Below are 16,827 nucleotides of genomic sequence, written 5' to 3' on the forward strand. Positions count from 1 at the left end.
CCAATACTTCTGTTAGTCTCAAAGGTGCCACAGGACCCTCTGTTGCTTTTTACAGATTCAGACTAACATGGCTACCCCTCTGATACTGGGTAGGAAGTCTTTGCGCTGGAACACAGGATTGGGAGTCACAACGCTGGGATCCCCCCCCTTAACTCTGCCCCGCACTGCGTGCAGCTGATCTCGGGCGAGTCCCGCTCCCTTTGCTCCGAGGCAATGGTGTTCCCCAGCAGAGGGCTCTGAGGGGCTGCGCTGGTCAGCAAGGGCAGAGAGGCAGCATACACCGGGAAGGCGCTGGCACGATGGCCTGGGTGCCCACCCGGGCCACCGCTCCGAACCACAAACCCGCCGGGTCAACGCCGGCGCCTCCAGCTGCCAGCGACCCCTCAGCTCCTGCCCTGGCCACTCGCTTCCCGTCGCCTCCGCTGGCGCTGCAGCGCCACTCCCCCCCCGCCGCGGCTCCCAACGCAGGGAGCGCTCGCGGCTTCCAACTAGCAAGCGCGCCTGCGCGTTGGCCGCGAGAGCGGAACAGTGCTGCTGGACCGTTGGGCTGCAGCGGCGTCGGCTGAGGGCGGCGCTGTAACTCCCGCTCTGGCCCTGGCGCGGTGGGAGCTGCCCGAAGCCTGCTCCGCACCCCGCAAAGCGAGGAGGGGAAGCGGCGGCCGCGGCTCCAGCTTGCCACCTTTCAGCAGCACATGGCGGCGGCATTAGCAACACAAACGCCGCCTCCGGTCCCGCCCCCGGGGCGCTCACGGCCTCTCTAGGCCGCGGGGAACAGCGACTCCCGGCCCGGAGACTCCTCCTCCTCCCGCGGCGCCTTCGGAGTCCCCGAACTGGCGCTGCGCTCCCCGCCATGCCGCGCCCGGGCCGCTGCCTCTCGTCCCGGCTGCTGCCTGCGCTGCTCTTCCTCGCCTTGCTCGGCGGCGCCGGTGCCTCGCTGCCGCCGGGATGCAAACAAGACGGCCGCCCCAGGAGCCCCGGCAGGTCCCCGGCCGAGGGGAAGATGGTCTGCAGCAGCCTGGAGCTCGTCCGAGTCCTGCCGCCCGACGCGCTGCCCAACAGGACGGTCACCCTGTAAGTACCGGGGGGGCGGGACGGGTCCCCTCCGGGTAGGCGCACCCCGCTCCAGGCAGCTCCTGCCTGCGGGACTTGGGCCCGCCTCCGTCTGCAGGGCTGCGCTGGGACGGGGCTGCCCTGCCTAGTACCGCGTTAGGCTCCTGCCATCGGCCTTAGTGCAACGTGTGCGGGGAGAAGTGGCCAAAGGCGAGTCTGCTCCTGCCCAGCCATTGCCCCCAGCCCCACCGAGCAAGTAGCGGACGGTGCCTGGGGCCAGGAAAACACGCCCACTTGGGAGGTGGTGCAGAGGGGCACCTTTTGTTTTGGGATCCCTCCAGGCTTTGTTGTCTATTTTATTTCTAATATGTATGCGCTTGTTTAGTTTCCTGGCGCTGGTGGTTGTTTTTAAGGAAAATAGAAACCTAGAGCTAATGTAGGTTATGGAGTTTACAAGAGTAGAACATCTCTCCTGGGATGTATCATCATCTCAGGAATAAATCAAAAGGAAAACAGGCTAATCTTACTCACCAGCTAGGAGGGAGTGTGGAGACAGTCTAGACTAGAGAACTGGATGTGAACTAGCACTTAGGGGCTGGGCTGCAGTTGGGTGTCCTGCCCTCACAAATTTAAAGGGCCAGCTACTAACTAGACAAATATGCTGGGAAGGCTTCCTGAAAGAGGGTGTACTCACACTTGGGTGCTTATTAATCCCCATTCCGGTAGTTCTAGTTGAGAACTTGTTTCTGTGGTGGAAGATGTGCAGAAGACTTCCTAATGTTTTCAGTGCTAGAGTTTAATACCAGGAACAAAATTCCTGTGTTTTATCTTTTTTGCTAGAACAAGAATTAGATATTTGCTTTGGGTGTTAGTTTAAAGATTACTGCTAGTACCTTGTATTAAGTCATTTAACATGGGGTTGTTTTTTTTAAGTTGTAGTGTGCATGCTAAATAAAACATGTTTAATACTATTAGTGTGTGTTCTTTTCATACTTGGCTTGATTTTTTTAATTTAACCGAGATTTACAGCCAATGAAAAAGCATAGCCTAAAAAATGTCAGTTATTGTATTTGAGATTGTTGGAGAAAAAGCACGGAGTGCTAAGTATTTTATTCAACTTTGAACAAAAAACAAAACAAAACTTGAAGGCCCACAACTTCAGATTTATCCTAAATATAAACAAGTCTGCTAGAAGTTTCACAAGTAGATGGCACTACATGCTTACATTTTTTTAACAGTAGAATTTAAATGAAAATGGATGGCCTAATATTAAGCCAGTTTAAAAAAAAAAACGAAAAAAACCAACCATTTTTATCACTCTGGTTTCCTTGAGGTCTTAATAAAATCCATCTACGCCAGGATACTGTTGCCTGGAAGCTCTGAATCTGCAGCTGTTGTAGCTTGGATAGGATAACATGGTTTTGGAATTACTAGAATGTAAGGCCCCGCATACACTTTCATGTGCTCTGTGCATGTGAAGTAGTCTCACTGATGTCAGGTGGACAACTCACATTTGTAAGTGTCTGTAGCATTAGGGCGTAGATCGTTCTTGTGTTTGAAGCATAGCCCTTGGAGATTAGGGGAAATGGTCTCATTCCAAGGCAAGTCGGATTTGCTGTAGCAAAAGGATGTGTGTCCCTGCAAGCCTCATGTTGCATTATGTGAGTAAGCTAAAAATGGATGTGATATCAAGAAGTCCATGAAAATATAGTTGGAAATTGATATACTGGTAGTTACATCTTCTGCTAGAACTTTGAAAAATCTACTCTCCAGTGGCAAGTGGAAATCTTTCCTAGCAAACGTGGAGTCCTAAACCATCAGATTCTGCAGAATTTAACTTTTAATTTAAAAAAATGAATGTAATGTATTTTCCTCTGAGTGCGGATAGACCACTTCAGTACCAACACTCATAGCTTTGCCCAGTAGTAGGAGCATGAAACTAACAGGAATCTGGTCAGTTTCACCTCTGTTATTCAGAACAGGGTGGACAGCAGTGACATTTTTAAGTATGCTGTCAATGTCACACTGTTACTGCTTCTGGAAAGCTATCAGCAGCAGAGGCATGAACTACAACTATGGGAAAAGGGAGAAGGAAGGAAGGAAACAAACAAAAAAGTGGGAGGATGGGAAGGTGGAAAGTATTGGAAACCCCCAGGAAGCTCTGGGGTGGAAGGTAGAGAAGAAACAAAACAGTACTTCTCCTTTCCAGCAGCTAGAGGCTACTGGAGCTACACATTCATCCAGCACCTACTAAGCAGAGACAGATGTGAAAAATAGTTCCAAGCAGGACCCAGGTACAGCACCATGGCAGAGATCCTCAGATCCATCTGCTCGCATTGAGAAGGGGTCGGGCTTCTCGCCAAGTTACTACTCCAGGACTTGAGGGTGGACATATTTCTCTCTTTCATATCTACCTCTGGCAAATAGATGTCAGGTAAATTTTCAAGTACTGTTTACTACTATCACAGTTTTAGGACCTTAAGTAGTTCAGAAGAGAGAAAAAGGAGCATGAAAACATAATCGTCGAACTGATGGAATACACACACACAGTTCAGAAGAATTACTTGATTCATTTTATGGTGCAGAATTTCTTCATTAGGCAATGTATGTAAATAGAAAAGTTTGTAAATTGCTTTTGTTTTTAACTGGATTGAGGTTTATAATTCCTGTTGAAAGTTGCTTTTCCTCTCTCATTATATTTTCCCTCTATTTCATGTATACCCTAGTCTTTGTACATTGCATTTTTTATCACATTATCTTTAAATAGATAAAGTGTAAGGAAAAAATTGGCTTTCCATAACTTGTCTATTTCTAAAATGAGGATATTATCTACTACACAAATATGTTGTGAGGACTAATGTGTAATAGTGCTCTGAAGCTGGAAAAGATAAATATTTAAAAATCTTAGACTTGTTTTTAAATTCAACACATTTTCTATAAGACAGTTGCCACCATATTCTGTTATGGAATATACTTCTTGAAAGATATAGATCATTGTGTTTGTCATTTATGACCCACCATATCTTTTGAGAGGTCTGTTCCTTTATTGAGTTTACCAATTGTGAACATGAAGAATGTTTTAGATAATAAAGGTACTGAAGGCTTCTGAAGTACATTGTTAAGCACCATGGATGCTGGAAATTGTGCCATAGAACCCTCACCTGCAACATTATCACGTTTGATTAGTAATTGCTTAGGACTTGAACATATTTTGCTGGCAAATAGCATATTTTGAAGCTAACATACCACTTAATGGTTCATTGGGTGGATAGGGGAAAACTTAATGGAAGGTTCCTCCTTGTGATTTGGGACAAAACTGTTCATTGATTCTCTTACTGAAAAAATCCCACAGGAATCTAGATGCAAGAGAACTTGTATTATTCTGTAAACTTTAATTCTACTGAGAAGTGACTTGCAAAAAGGGGGTAGGAAGATTTTTCACTTCTTTATTATGTATAGGCTTGGCAGAAATCAGTTTTTATTTTTTTATGATTTTGATGGATAATATCAATGTTAATTTAAATTGATACAAATAAAAGTTTAAAATATTCACAGTTGCAGGAAATTATGGGATTGTCAGACTAATTATTTAATGACCGCATCTAATTTCTCATGGAACCTTTTTTTTTACTTTGCCTATCTGTAAATTTTTATTATCGATGAAAAAATATTTCCATCAGATTGGGTGCATATGACGAAACTGGTGTTTACCAACATTTACTGATAAAATCTAACACTTCCAAGCCTAATCATGTTTAATATAAGGCCTGAAAAGAGCTTTACATTTTTTATTAGAAATTGAAGTCTATTCTGTCAAGTCTTCCAGGAAAAGCAGGATTATGACAGGTAACCTGGTAGGATTATGACATCAGATGCACCAAGCCAGTGAGAGAGGAAGCAATATTTTAGGAACATAGGATTTGCCAGACTGGATTAGATCAGTGGTCCGTCTAGTTCAGTATTCTGTTTTAGCCACTACCAGATACTGTCAGAGGAAAGTACACAAGTCGAGAGTTATGGAGTAACCTACCCACAAAGAGAGTTTCTTTCCAACCCCACTAGTTAGGAGCTGGTTTATGTCTTGAAGCATGTGGATTTATCTCTTCCAGACTCTTGATTTATTAATTTTGCTTGTTTTTTTAATCTTTGCTATTCTATCTCTGTTCTTATCTGTATAGCCAATCCTTCTTTGAATCATGCTAAGCTCTTTGCCTCCGTGATATATGGCATTCCACAGGCTAAGCGTGTGCTGTATAGAAAAAGTACTTCCTTTCTATGTGTGTTAAACTTGCTGCTTTTCAGTTTCTTTGAATTTCCCCTTACTCCTATTATGGGAAAGATCAAATATTTATAGTAATTCTACCTTCTCTATCCTATTCATTATTTATTATATACCACATCCTTAAAAATCTTCGAGTTCTCCAGCAAAACCAGAAAATATAACTTGACATTCCTGTTACCTTCAAAATAAAATACAGCAGAAAAAAAATCGTTCTTTGTAGAAACATGACGGCCAAAAATAAGAGAAAAAGTGGGGTGCACACCATATCTTTTTCTTTGTTATGGTTGGGTAGAACTATAAGCTCAGCTGTTGTACCCTGATGATTATAGTGTCTGAGAATCAGTAAACAGTTAAAAAAAAAATCTGGAAACAGGCACTGCTTTGGTATGCATAGCTCTTGTTTTATTTGTTTCCCACTCTCTTACTTATGTTCAGAATTTACTGGGTTTATAATTCTTATCTTCAGTTATCAAGCAACAGGGCTAAGGCATCACGTCCAAATGGGCTTAGAATAAGGAGCATGTCAACTCAGCAGAACCTGTGAAAGTGTGTTTGCATGTGTTATATAATCTAACTTTTTGTCATAAAAAGCAATGGTAAATTAGAGAAAATAACCTCTTCCTTGCTGTTTTCAAGATTAACTTAGAGGGAAAAAATAGTACATTTTAAAGTAATAGTTCTCTTTGAAACTTTATACTTGTTGTGAAGAAAAGTAAGATCACTAACAGATTAGAGAATTTTTTTTTCATTCTTTTCAGTTTCTGTGCTTTGTGCATTTGAGAACTGTTTGTGTCTTGTTAGTCGTTTCACTGTTTTCTCAGTATAGTCAATTGCTTTTTCTTCCTGTTTGTGTGGGTCTTTCACATAGCAAGAGAGGATGAAGGATTTTTTAAAAAAAGTTAAGTGTTTTTAAAACCACAAAAACTGGCTTGGGGGTTTAAGGGAAGGTGTAGGGCCCCCTGAGGACCCACAAGCAGGTTTCAGGGGCTCTGCCAAAATAGACCAGAGAGCAGGGGCGGCTTGCTGGGGCCCAGGGAAGATAGCTGAAGCCTGACCCCTGCCACCCAGGGTTGAAATCAAAGCCCGAGCAATTTAGCTTCGCAGAGCCACCTGTGGTGTCAGGCCCGCGATTGCCCTGCTTGCTATCCACTAATGCCAGACCTGGCTTTTAATCTACTGAATGTGGAGAAAAACAGTAGATGTGGTACAGGTGGGGCAGGGAATTTTTGTAGCATGGAGGGTGGCGGGGGGGCTCAAAAAGAAAAAGGTTGAAAACCCCTGGATTAGGGGATTGCCAGAGAGATAAGTGATTTGAAAATTGGTCACTGTCATGTAGATGGGCTTCATTTTAACTGGATGAAAAAGCTGCATAGTAGCTTTTAATTTACTCTAAACTCTTTTTACTGTATGAACTTTACAATCACTGATTGATATGAAAGTAGTATACTTGGTTTATACTGAGAGCTTAATATTCTTGATAACTCCCAGTTTTGACAACAGAATGAGAAATAATCCTCATAATAGGACATTTGTATGCAGTTCTCAACATATTCAGAGAAGTTAGTCCTGAATTAGAGTAGTGAACTGTACAAAAGCATAGTGTGTAACTTGTCACAATTCAATTAATAAACTTTTCTCTTGAAACCATTTACTACAGTTGACTTGGGGACAAGGCAGGCAAAAAATGGAGGGGAGATTGAAGGAAGGAAAACTCCAAGAACTTTTAGATGAAGTCTGTTTGTGGCTATTGATCAGGCTCTTTAATATTTCTTCCTTCTCCTTAGACTGGTGGTAGCTGTTGCAGATGTTGGCAGGGTTGGCAAATTCATTCAACTAATCAGTTGCACTGACATCCATTCTTTCTCTTGTGACAATTCCAAAGGGTAGTAAACAATGGTACAGTCTTTCTTAGTTCATAATGGGTTTTTTTCAGGAATATTTAAGTTTAAATTTTTAGTTGGAGTCTAGAAAGAAAACTGCCTAGCTACATGTTTTAAACTGATGGCTATAAAACAAATCTGGTTTCTCTTTTTTCAATTTTGCACTTCCCTCTTAAAAAGATAATCTGGAGAGCAGAAAAAAGTCCAGGAGAGAAGAAAGGGTATGTCTAAACTAGTTTATGGCCTTATTGTAACTTGAGTTGAGTGTCTGGATTAGCATTTAGAAAGGTGCTGGTTAACTCCAGTTGGTTACCAGTTAACTCAAATTACAGTAAAGCCACAAACTGTAATCTAGATCAGTGATTTTCACACTTTTTTTCTGGGGACCCAGTTGAAGAAAATTGTTGATGCCAGTGATCCAGCGGAGCTGGGGAAGAGGGGTTTGGGGTGTGGGAGGGGCTCAGGGCTGGGGCAGAGGGTTAGGGTGTGGGGTGGAGTGGGGAATAAGCAGTTCAGGGTGTGGGAGGGGCTCTGGGCTGGGGCAGGGGGTTGGGGTGTGGGCGGGGGTCAGGGCTCTGGGCTGGGGGTATAGGCTCTGGGCCGGGGATGAGGGGTTTGGGGTGCAGGAACAGGGTTGGGGGCGGACTTACCTCCAGCGGCTGCCGGTCAGCGGAGCCCCGGGCCCGACTGCCTAGAAGCCGGACCCACTGGTTGGGGTGCAGCACCCCCGGATCCCTTATCTTTTTATAATGTAGCCCCAGGAATGGCAGAGGGTGCCTGGTAGCAAGGGCCAGAGAGCGGAGCGGGGACCAAGCAGCTGCCCTGCAGGGAGGGGAAGCAGGAGAGCTCCTAGCTGGTGGAGGGATGACCCCCAACATCTTGGCGGCTGGGAGCTGCCTCCCTCTTGGCTCCATGCTCTGGGCTAGCTTCACTCAGCAGCGAGGAGGAGCCATAGCCATGAGAGGAACAGGAATAGGGAGCGCACTCAACCAGGCAGTAATGACACTTCTGGCCACTGTGCTGTCTGCCTGCAGTGCTGGTCGTCTGGGAGCAGGAACTCTGGGATAAATCTGAAGGACTTCTGGGACCTGAGTCAGCCTGGGGCCGCATGCACACAGGAAAGCAATAGGGCTCAGACCCTAGGTCCCAGTTTAACATGGGCTCAGACCTTGCAGGGTCCTGGGTCTCTGCATCTGAGCCCTAGGTTAGCACATTTTCTATGTGAAAGCAAAGGGTGTTTGGCTTGAGCCTGGGCTCAGACTGTGGCTTAAATTGCTTTGTAGGCATACCCTGTGTGTACTACACACAAGAGAGGGATTAGGCATGCTTTGCCAGTGGGTTTCATGGCTGGTCTTACTGACACAGTAGAGGAATGTTGAGACTCAGGAATACTGGGTTCATTTCCAGCTTCTGGAGAGGGTTCAGCTTGAGTGGTTATAAACTCTCCTGCTCCTGACCCTCCCTTCTATTCCCACTTCCCTACCAGTTCCTGCTCATGTCTGCTCTTCTGCCTCTTATCTCCCTCTTCATCCATGCTGCCTGGGCACCAGCATTTGGGGAGGCAGAAAATGCATTAGGAGCACAGGAGAGGCAGTCTCTGGGCTCTCATTTCTGGTGCCCCATGCCACAGTGGCTGTTGAGAGGAACAGTTACAGGGAAGAAACATGCTTGGTGTAGATGGATTATTTGGATAATGCTTCTAGCCTCTCACAAATCTCTACTGAACATGTGAGACCTCTGATTTTCAGAGGCTTATAGCTTGGTCCAATCTGGATGATTTTTTAACTGGGATGGTAAAAGGTACATCCTTGAAACTAGGTTAATTCCCATCCCCAACCTCCTGACCCTCTGTCAGATATCAAGTCAAGCTCAAACATGGGGGCCTTACAGCTTCTCAGCGAAATGTTTATAAGACTTTAACAAAGGCAAAAGAATGGGTTTTCTTCAGAATGTTCTCAGAAACTGCTGCACAATTTTACCTTAAACCTTACATTAAAAAACCAGCCTGAGGTAGTCACCTGGCATAGAAAATTTCAGTCTGACCAGTTAGTTTGGAAGTTATAAGTAACTAAATATGTGGTCTTATGATGGAAAGTGGTAGTTTTTCCCATAGTTAAGGAAGTCTGCTCCACCTATAATAAAGAAGTAGTGTTTGAGTTAGGCCCTGATCCCGTAATTGACTTCTTGGTCACAAAGCCCCATTGAAGTCCCACATTATAATCAGAAAAAGGGTTGGGGCTTAGTCTGTAAGTTATGAGGGGGGGCATGGACCATTACTTTTATGTTTAAATAGTAGTCAGTACACTGGAGCTCAGTTACATATCTGAAGACTGATCCTATGATTGGCTTGGTTTGTATGTTTTAGAGCTCCTTAAATTCAAAACTCAAAATGAGCATGCTTAGTTTGTGGGATATTAACATATATCTGGTTAACAGGGAATTAATTTCACAGCCTAATTAAGATGAGTCTGTGAAACTCCCATGGTGTATTGTTTGTCCAGCTGCAGACTAGAGTTCATTGGTTTTACATTAGTAAGTTTACCAGAAAGAATCTAAACAAAGAGAGGTGCATGTAATTCCTTTAAAAAAAGAACCATATTTTCAAAAAGTTTCTTCACTGGTCTGCTCGCAACTTTCCATATTTAAATACTTGGGTGTGAACTTTTGAGTACTAATATGTGCATGTGCAAATGTTAGAGCTTGAAGCACAGAACTCTTGTTTGAATTTTCACATAAAGTTACACATGCACAAATGGAGACTTCAGTGAGTTTAATATCACAACTGTAATTTTGTCTAACTCCTAAATATAATCATGCTCAACTATATCTAATCCATTAAACAGCTGGCAGGCACTTATCTAATCTATCCACCTGGACATTTGAATGGCCCTTCCATCTCTGCGGTATGAGTTCCTCCTGTTTCCAAAGTAAAAGGTCATTTTTATCATAAGATAAATCATTTGCAGGAAAAGGGCTCTTGAGCTTTATAAATAGAGCAAATGGTTATAATTCCTTCTCCCCTTGGGGCATCATCTGATTGCTTGCTAAGCCTGAAGTCCTGAAGGAGCTGGGACATGTCACTTGCTGACCCGAAGCTTTGTTCTTGAGTAATATGCTGCCATCTAGTGAAGCTCCACCCACTTTGGGTTAGCAAGTAGCATGTCCCCCTCCCTTCAGAACAGTCTGATGGTCACAGGGATTTGTCACTTGAGGTGACCCAAGACTTATTTTTTCACATACAGCCAGTCAAAACCCATTTCCTTATTCATATTCTATGTACCATGTGGAAGGGGGTAGGGATGTGACATTTTGCAGCATTTTGCTCAAGAACAAACCTTCAGGTGGCAAAGTGGCATGTTCTGTTTCCTTCAGAACAGTCGGATGCTCATGGGGTCATAACCGTTGTGGTGACCCGAGACACATTTTATCACATATAGTCAGTCAAAACCCAGCTCCTTATTCAAACTCGATATACAAAGTGTGAGTGGCATATGGCAGCATATTATGTAGGAACAAAGCTTTGAGTCATGAGTGGCATATTCCAGCTCCTTAAAAACAGGCTAACGGTTGTGGGGATGTGTCAGTTTGGGTGACCCTAGAGTTATTTCATCATGTGAAGTCAGTCCACCCCCAGTTCCTTACTTGATTTAATTAATAAATAAAAATCTAAATTTCTAATTACTTATCACATACATTTGATGACATTTCTACAAATTTAATCTTGCATTGAAATTTTTTAAAATAATGTTGGCCTTTGAGTAAGGAATTGCGAACTACATATAAGGAGTGGGTACTACAATATGGTACGCTATTCCATACTAAAATAAGGAACTGAGAACAAGGAACAAACTTCACCCTTGTCAAAAACCTTCCCTCTTATGCAAGAGGAGGTGCGACAAAGTTCCTCCATTTGCAGCTGTTTATGCATTAATTTCCACCTATAACAATTAACTGCCTAAAGTTACCTGAAATACAGGTTTTTTTCCAAGCTATGCATTTTGCAAGATCTACTCAGGAGATATTCTTTGACATTTTGTTCAGATACACAATTTTGTTGAAGAACATAGAACATAAGAACGGCCGTACCGGGTCAGACCAAAGGTCCATCTAGCCCAGTATCCTTTCTACTGACAGTGGCCAATGCCAGGTGCCCCAGAGGGAGTGGACCTAACAGGCAATGATCAAGTGATCTCTCTCCTGCCATCCATCTCCATCCTCTGACAAACAGAGGCTAGGGACACCATTCCTTACCCATCCTGGCTAATAGCCATTAATGGACTTAACCACCAAGAATTTATCCAGTTCTCTTTTTAAACGCTGTTATAGTCCGAGCCTTCACAACCTCCTCAGGCAAGGAGTTCCACAAGTTGACTGTGCGCTGCGTGAAGAAGAACTTCCTTGTATTTGTTTTAAACCTGCTGCCTATTAATTTCATTTGGTGATCCCTAGTTCTTATATTATGGGAATAAGTAAATAACTTTTCCTTATCCACTTTCTCCACATCACTCATGATTTTATATACCTCTATCATATCCCCCCTTAGTCTCCTCTTTTCCAAGCTGAAGAGTCCTAGCCTCTTTAATCTCTCCTCATATGGGACCCGTTCCAAACCCCTAATCATTTTAGTTGCCCTTTTCTGAACCTTTTCTAGTGCCAGTATATCTTTTTTGAGATGAATATCAACAATGGATGGTTGGACTGCCAAGGAAAAATTTAAACAAATGAAATTTCAGAACTTTCCTAGGGAAAATGTATTGGGGAAAAAAATACCAAAACTTGATAAAAATTCAAAGGGCCTAAGAACTATTCACCACTGTTGCTTTCTAAAGTGAAGTTTTGGCATTTTGATTAGATGGGCTCATCTGTGTGACTACCCATGGTTCTGAAGACACTGTATCATAATGCATATACACAAGGGGCCAAAATTAAGTTTGCACAGGCAGTCTTAATTCTGGCATTTCTTAACCTTTGAGTGCTTGACTTTGCAAACTTAGTATTCTTTTAACATAGTTTTTGTGTGTGTTTGCTCTCTCTGTCTCTCAAAAAAAATTGCAGTTAAATCAATACATACAGTATTGACTTCCTTCAACTTCTTAGCTATCTATGTAAATGATGGCTGAATTCTTGTGGCTATTATAACCTTTTAAAAATTTATTTTCAGTAAAACTTTAAAGTTTTCTTTGTAATAAATAGTGAAATTACTTGAACACATGCTTTGTACTTCATAGACACAACTACATACTCTATTATATATAGGGCAAGGATTTTAAACAAACCAGCCATGTTGATTTCAGGTTAATTAAAAATTGAGGAGTGGAATCAATGCTGAATTTTTTCCCCCCACTTACAACAAAAATGTCAAATTTTTATATTGTAGAGGGTCATATTCAATTTTTAATTGTTGTCTGAAAACAGAGTATTTAGGTACATACTGCCTTTGTTCCACTACGGAAGCTGTGTCCAAGGGGCACTTGGTGCCAACTGTTAGAGGGCATAGGGAGTGCATAGGGTTTTCACAAAGATCCCCTGTGTCAGATATATGCCTAATCGTTCATTGAAGGCTGTCATGTGAAGTCTTTACCAAGAACCAGTAGCCCACTGGATGTTATAAATATTGCAGAATGTGTGTATGGATGATATTTAAGGAGTTATGTATCTATACTGAAAATTAGGTTCTTAAGGTCTTGGAGTTAAGACAGTTAACCAGGAGATGACATACCTCGGAAATATTTCTTTCAGTCAGGATGTAACAGATGCTTATCTCCCTGTCTGGTAATTTGTGTGTTGTGTATCCTATGCCCTGCAATGTCTCCCTATTTGTATCCAGAGCTAGAGCAGAATGAAAGATTGTGAAATCTGCACAAGAGGAAACTTACAGGGTGAAACAAACAGCCCGTGTGTGTGTGTGTCCTATGAATAGGAGACAAAGGATTGTTATGGTATATCTTGGGGTGCAAAGAAACTCATGGGATCCTTCACCAAGAGGCAAACTGATAGTGTGCTTGTCTCATGAAATGAAGGTCACAGGCAACCTGGCTCTAAGTGTTGCAAGGATTTTGGATGAGTGATACACTAGAAGACATGAGAGTATTTTGTTAATTAAGTCTAAGGTCTAGAATGCGTGTTATGATTTTATTTTCTGTGTAATTGTTTAGAATACTTGTACTTGTTACTACTCGAATTTCTGTGCTTTGTTAAATAACAAAGCTTTGCTTCTCTTTCATTGTCCTGTCTGTTTTCCCTATAGTAATTCCCAATTTGTACTACGCCTCCATTCCATCCATTAAAATAAGCAATTAAATAGTTAAAGCCAACATTTTAAAAAGTGTAACTAGATTTCATGCCCCATTAATAAAGAACAGATAAGTTCATACCTCTCTTTTCAGGCTGTCTGCCCTTTGTTCACATTTGAAAGGTTATCTTTGCAGTCATGAGGTCTAAACTCTTTTAATATAATGGAAGCTTAGATTCTGTAAGATCTAAATTTGTCAGATGGGCCACTCAAATGCATCAAATGGGCTAGATCAAATCTGTTGCTTTGTCTTCGCTGTGCCAAAAAAGGGGTGTGTGTGTGTGTATGAGTGCTATTTTTACCACAGGATGACTAAAGTACTGTATATTAGCTATCCCATTGTAAAATCCTAATGATATCAAACCACCTGTAGCTTTTACTGTGAGCTAGTTAAGCAAGGTCAATGCTATATGTGCCCCCTCCCCCCCGGTTGACCTCACCTAGCTAATTTCCATAAAAACTACAGTGCTTGTCTCTGATAGGACTTTACAGTGGGATAGCTAATGCACATTAGTTATCCGGTGCTTAAAAAAAAAACCACTTTTTTTTTTTCTTCACTGAAGACATGACCTGAGTTAATCTTTTTCCAGTAGCTTAACATTTAAAGAATATTGCAAAATGAAAAGAAGAACTTGATTGTTGTTGTTTTTTAATGGATTAGGTACTTGCATGAAGAAAGCAGTGAAAGTAGGTGTGGATTAAAAAGTTGCAGCGCATATCAATATACTACTACTTCAAGGCATAAGTAGGATCCTAGGCAACTGAGATCAGAGAGGAGCATTTTCTACCCTACACATGATATTTAACAGCAAGCAGGGTGCTTTTTTTTCCTGAAAAATTGGGATAGGGTCATTGCCAAAGACAGGATACTGAACTAAGTAGACCAGTGGTCTGTTTTTGGCATAGGAATTTTGTTTCACAAACTACTGAAGAAATAAATATTTCACTTCAAACTTAAAATCAGCATAACGCTGTTTTGCTGATTAAGGTATGCAAACATTAAGATCCTGCAAACCTTTACACACTTGAATATTCCTTAATCAGGATTAATTTAGTTCCACTGAAGTCAAGGGTTCTACCTGGATGAGTGAGGATTTGCAGGATCAGACCCTTAGTTTGTTAAGATGTGATTTAATAATAATATTAACCACAGGAAAGGCTTTTTCATATTTACTTTGGTCATCTGACTAAATAATTTGATGTAATAGTCTCCTGAACTCCAAGCTCTAGTTTTAAGGAGTAATAAAAACAAAAAAATAAATTAGCTCGCTCATCTCCACTGTTCTTACTTCACACATTTGTAGCATGTCTGTAGTCTGTACTTTCCTTGTGGGATTTTGAGATCATACTGTAAATGAATTCATTCTTCAGAGAATGGTTTGAATAGTGTGCAGTAAATAAGGCATGGGAACACATACTGAACAGCAAAGAGAAAACAAAAATATTGAATAGTTGGTCATTAAGTGTCAATCCTGTACACTGACTGAATCAGGCGGCCGGTGGAAAAAGATATGTGATCGTGTAATTAAAGATTATCATAATACATATGCACAAGGGGACTAATTAAGGTTGCACAGGAAACCTTGATTCTGGTATTTCTTAACTTCTGGATACTTGACTTCGCAACATTAATAATGTTCTTTTAAGGTAGTTTTTTTTTATGTATTATTGATTTTGTTTAATTCAAGCTAAATCAGTATCAGCAAGGTTTTGGGCTGCTTAAATTTGTCTACATTAAGAGTTTGGACTTTTTCTGACTAGATGGATTTTAAAATCAATTCAGTTTATCTGCTGCAAACTTCCAGTATAGAAAAGGCCAGTGTCTCATTTTCCCCATTTGTAAAAAAGATAGAAAAAAATATCGCCTACCTTTGGAGGGTTGTTGCAAAGATTCAGTAATAACGGCTCTTATGGTGGTTTTCTCTCATATGAAAAAAAGGTCCACAGGTAACCCAGTACTGTAAATGTTCTGCACAGTAACTAATTTACTCTTTTTTGCCTTTGACAGTAATTCATTACAAGACAAAATGCTAGTAGTCTGAAAATATTGGGTTTATATCCTTGTGTAAATCACAGCTTTTCCAAAATAAGCTTTAGAAAGAGTATTTATCTTTTTGCATGTTTACTGTTTTCAGCAGAAAACATTTTTCTTGGTTGTACAGATCAAATAGTAATTTTAATATTTTTTTTTTTTTTTTTTTTTTTTTGCTGGTGGCAGACTTCCTAGCCCCCAGAGTATATCTCCTCATCATGAGATGATCTGATTTAGTCTCCTTTTCCTTTCCAGCTTTCCACCATTTGGATCTCTTGAGTTGTGTTTTAGTGGATCATTCATTACTGAGCCCAAAGTCTCATTACCTCAATTATTTGCATGTTTATTAAATGAACATGTTCAGAAACTTTTTGCAGCAGTATTGAGGTGTGTATTTTTATGTAGGCTTTTAAGCTACTTGTATATCTCACTTGCACTATAAGAGTTATAATAGCAGAGTTAAAATTTAATTTTAAATTCCTATTTTTGTTACAAGTATGTTTTAATATAATTAAATTATTAAGTATGGCTAAGATTAGTTGAACAGTATGAATAACATTTTTTCCCCTGGTGCTAGACATTTTATTGTCATCTCCTAAAGTGAAAAATAGTTAAATTTCTATTGCTTTGTCATGAAACAAATTATAGTTGTACTACTTTTACCTTGCATTGTGGAAACAGCCTATTCTACTCTTGCCTAGTACTACCAAGTCAGCACAAGTATGGGAGAATGAGCCGGATTCTATTCTTGCTAATTCTGTTGAAAATGTATTGTTAGCCAAGTTATAATTGCAGGCCCAGTGGAGTTACCCAGTTATAAGTGTGGGCAGATACTTTATTATTTGTGACGAGTCACATTAAAAGGAAAGAACAAAGCCTGGCTGAGTTTGCAAGCCTGGCGCTTATGGTTTTTTTTCTTTTTCTTTTCCTATTTGTAAATTGAGTAAATGTGTTATGGAAATCCTTGACATCCACATGCAATACAAAATGTTGATTTTTATGGAGTCACTTTTTAGAATAGAACTGTGCTTAAAAGAAGCAAAAATGAGATTTGGTGAGTAAAGAGAGCTGATTACCTGTTTTACCAATATTTCTAAAAATATTTTAATTTTTTATTTGGTGAGTTAGCAGATTTTAAACATTACTTTTCTTCTAAAAGCATTAATATTTTAAGTTAATAATTTAGCAGAATTATTGATCACAAAGTGATACATTTCATTGTGCATTTATAGTTCATAGATCCGTAGATTCTAGGACTGGAAGGGACCTCGAGAGGTCATCGAGTCCAGTC

At 41.0% G+C, this 16,827-nt stretch overlaps 1 protein-coding gene across 1 annotated transcript in view; it reads left to right on the plus strand.

Annotated features, from left to right (window-relative positions):
• The first annotated feature begins 604 nt into the window (after positions 1–604).
• ADGRA3 (adhesion G protein-coupled receptor A3) overlaps positions 605–16,827 on the plus strand; it is a 106,511-nt gene continuing 90,288 nt past the window's right edge. Inside the window, exons 1-4 of the mRNA XM_026648007.2 lie at positions 605–1,071; positions 4,886–4,904; positions 6,635–6,659; positions 8,807–8,826. Of these exons, the coding sequence (XP_026503792.1) occupies positions 851–1,071; positions 4,886–4,904; positions 6,635–6,659; positions 8,807–8,826 (285 nt within the window). The 5' untranslated portion in view covers positions 605–850. The remainder of the gene's footprint in view (positions 1,072–4,885; positions 4,905–6,634; positions 6,660–8,806; positions 8,827–16,827) is intronic.

This window comes from Terrapene carolina, unplaced genomic scaffold (assembly GCF_002925995.2).
Source record: "Terrapene carolina triunguis isolate 2854851 unplaced genomic scaffold, T_m_triunguis-2.0 Scaffold66, whole genome shotgun sequence".
In the NCBI taxonomy this organism is placed as follows: domain Eukaryota; kingdom Metazoa; phylum Chordata; order Testudines; family Emydidae; genus Terrapene; species Terrapene triunguis.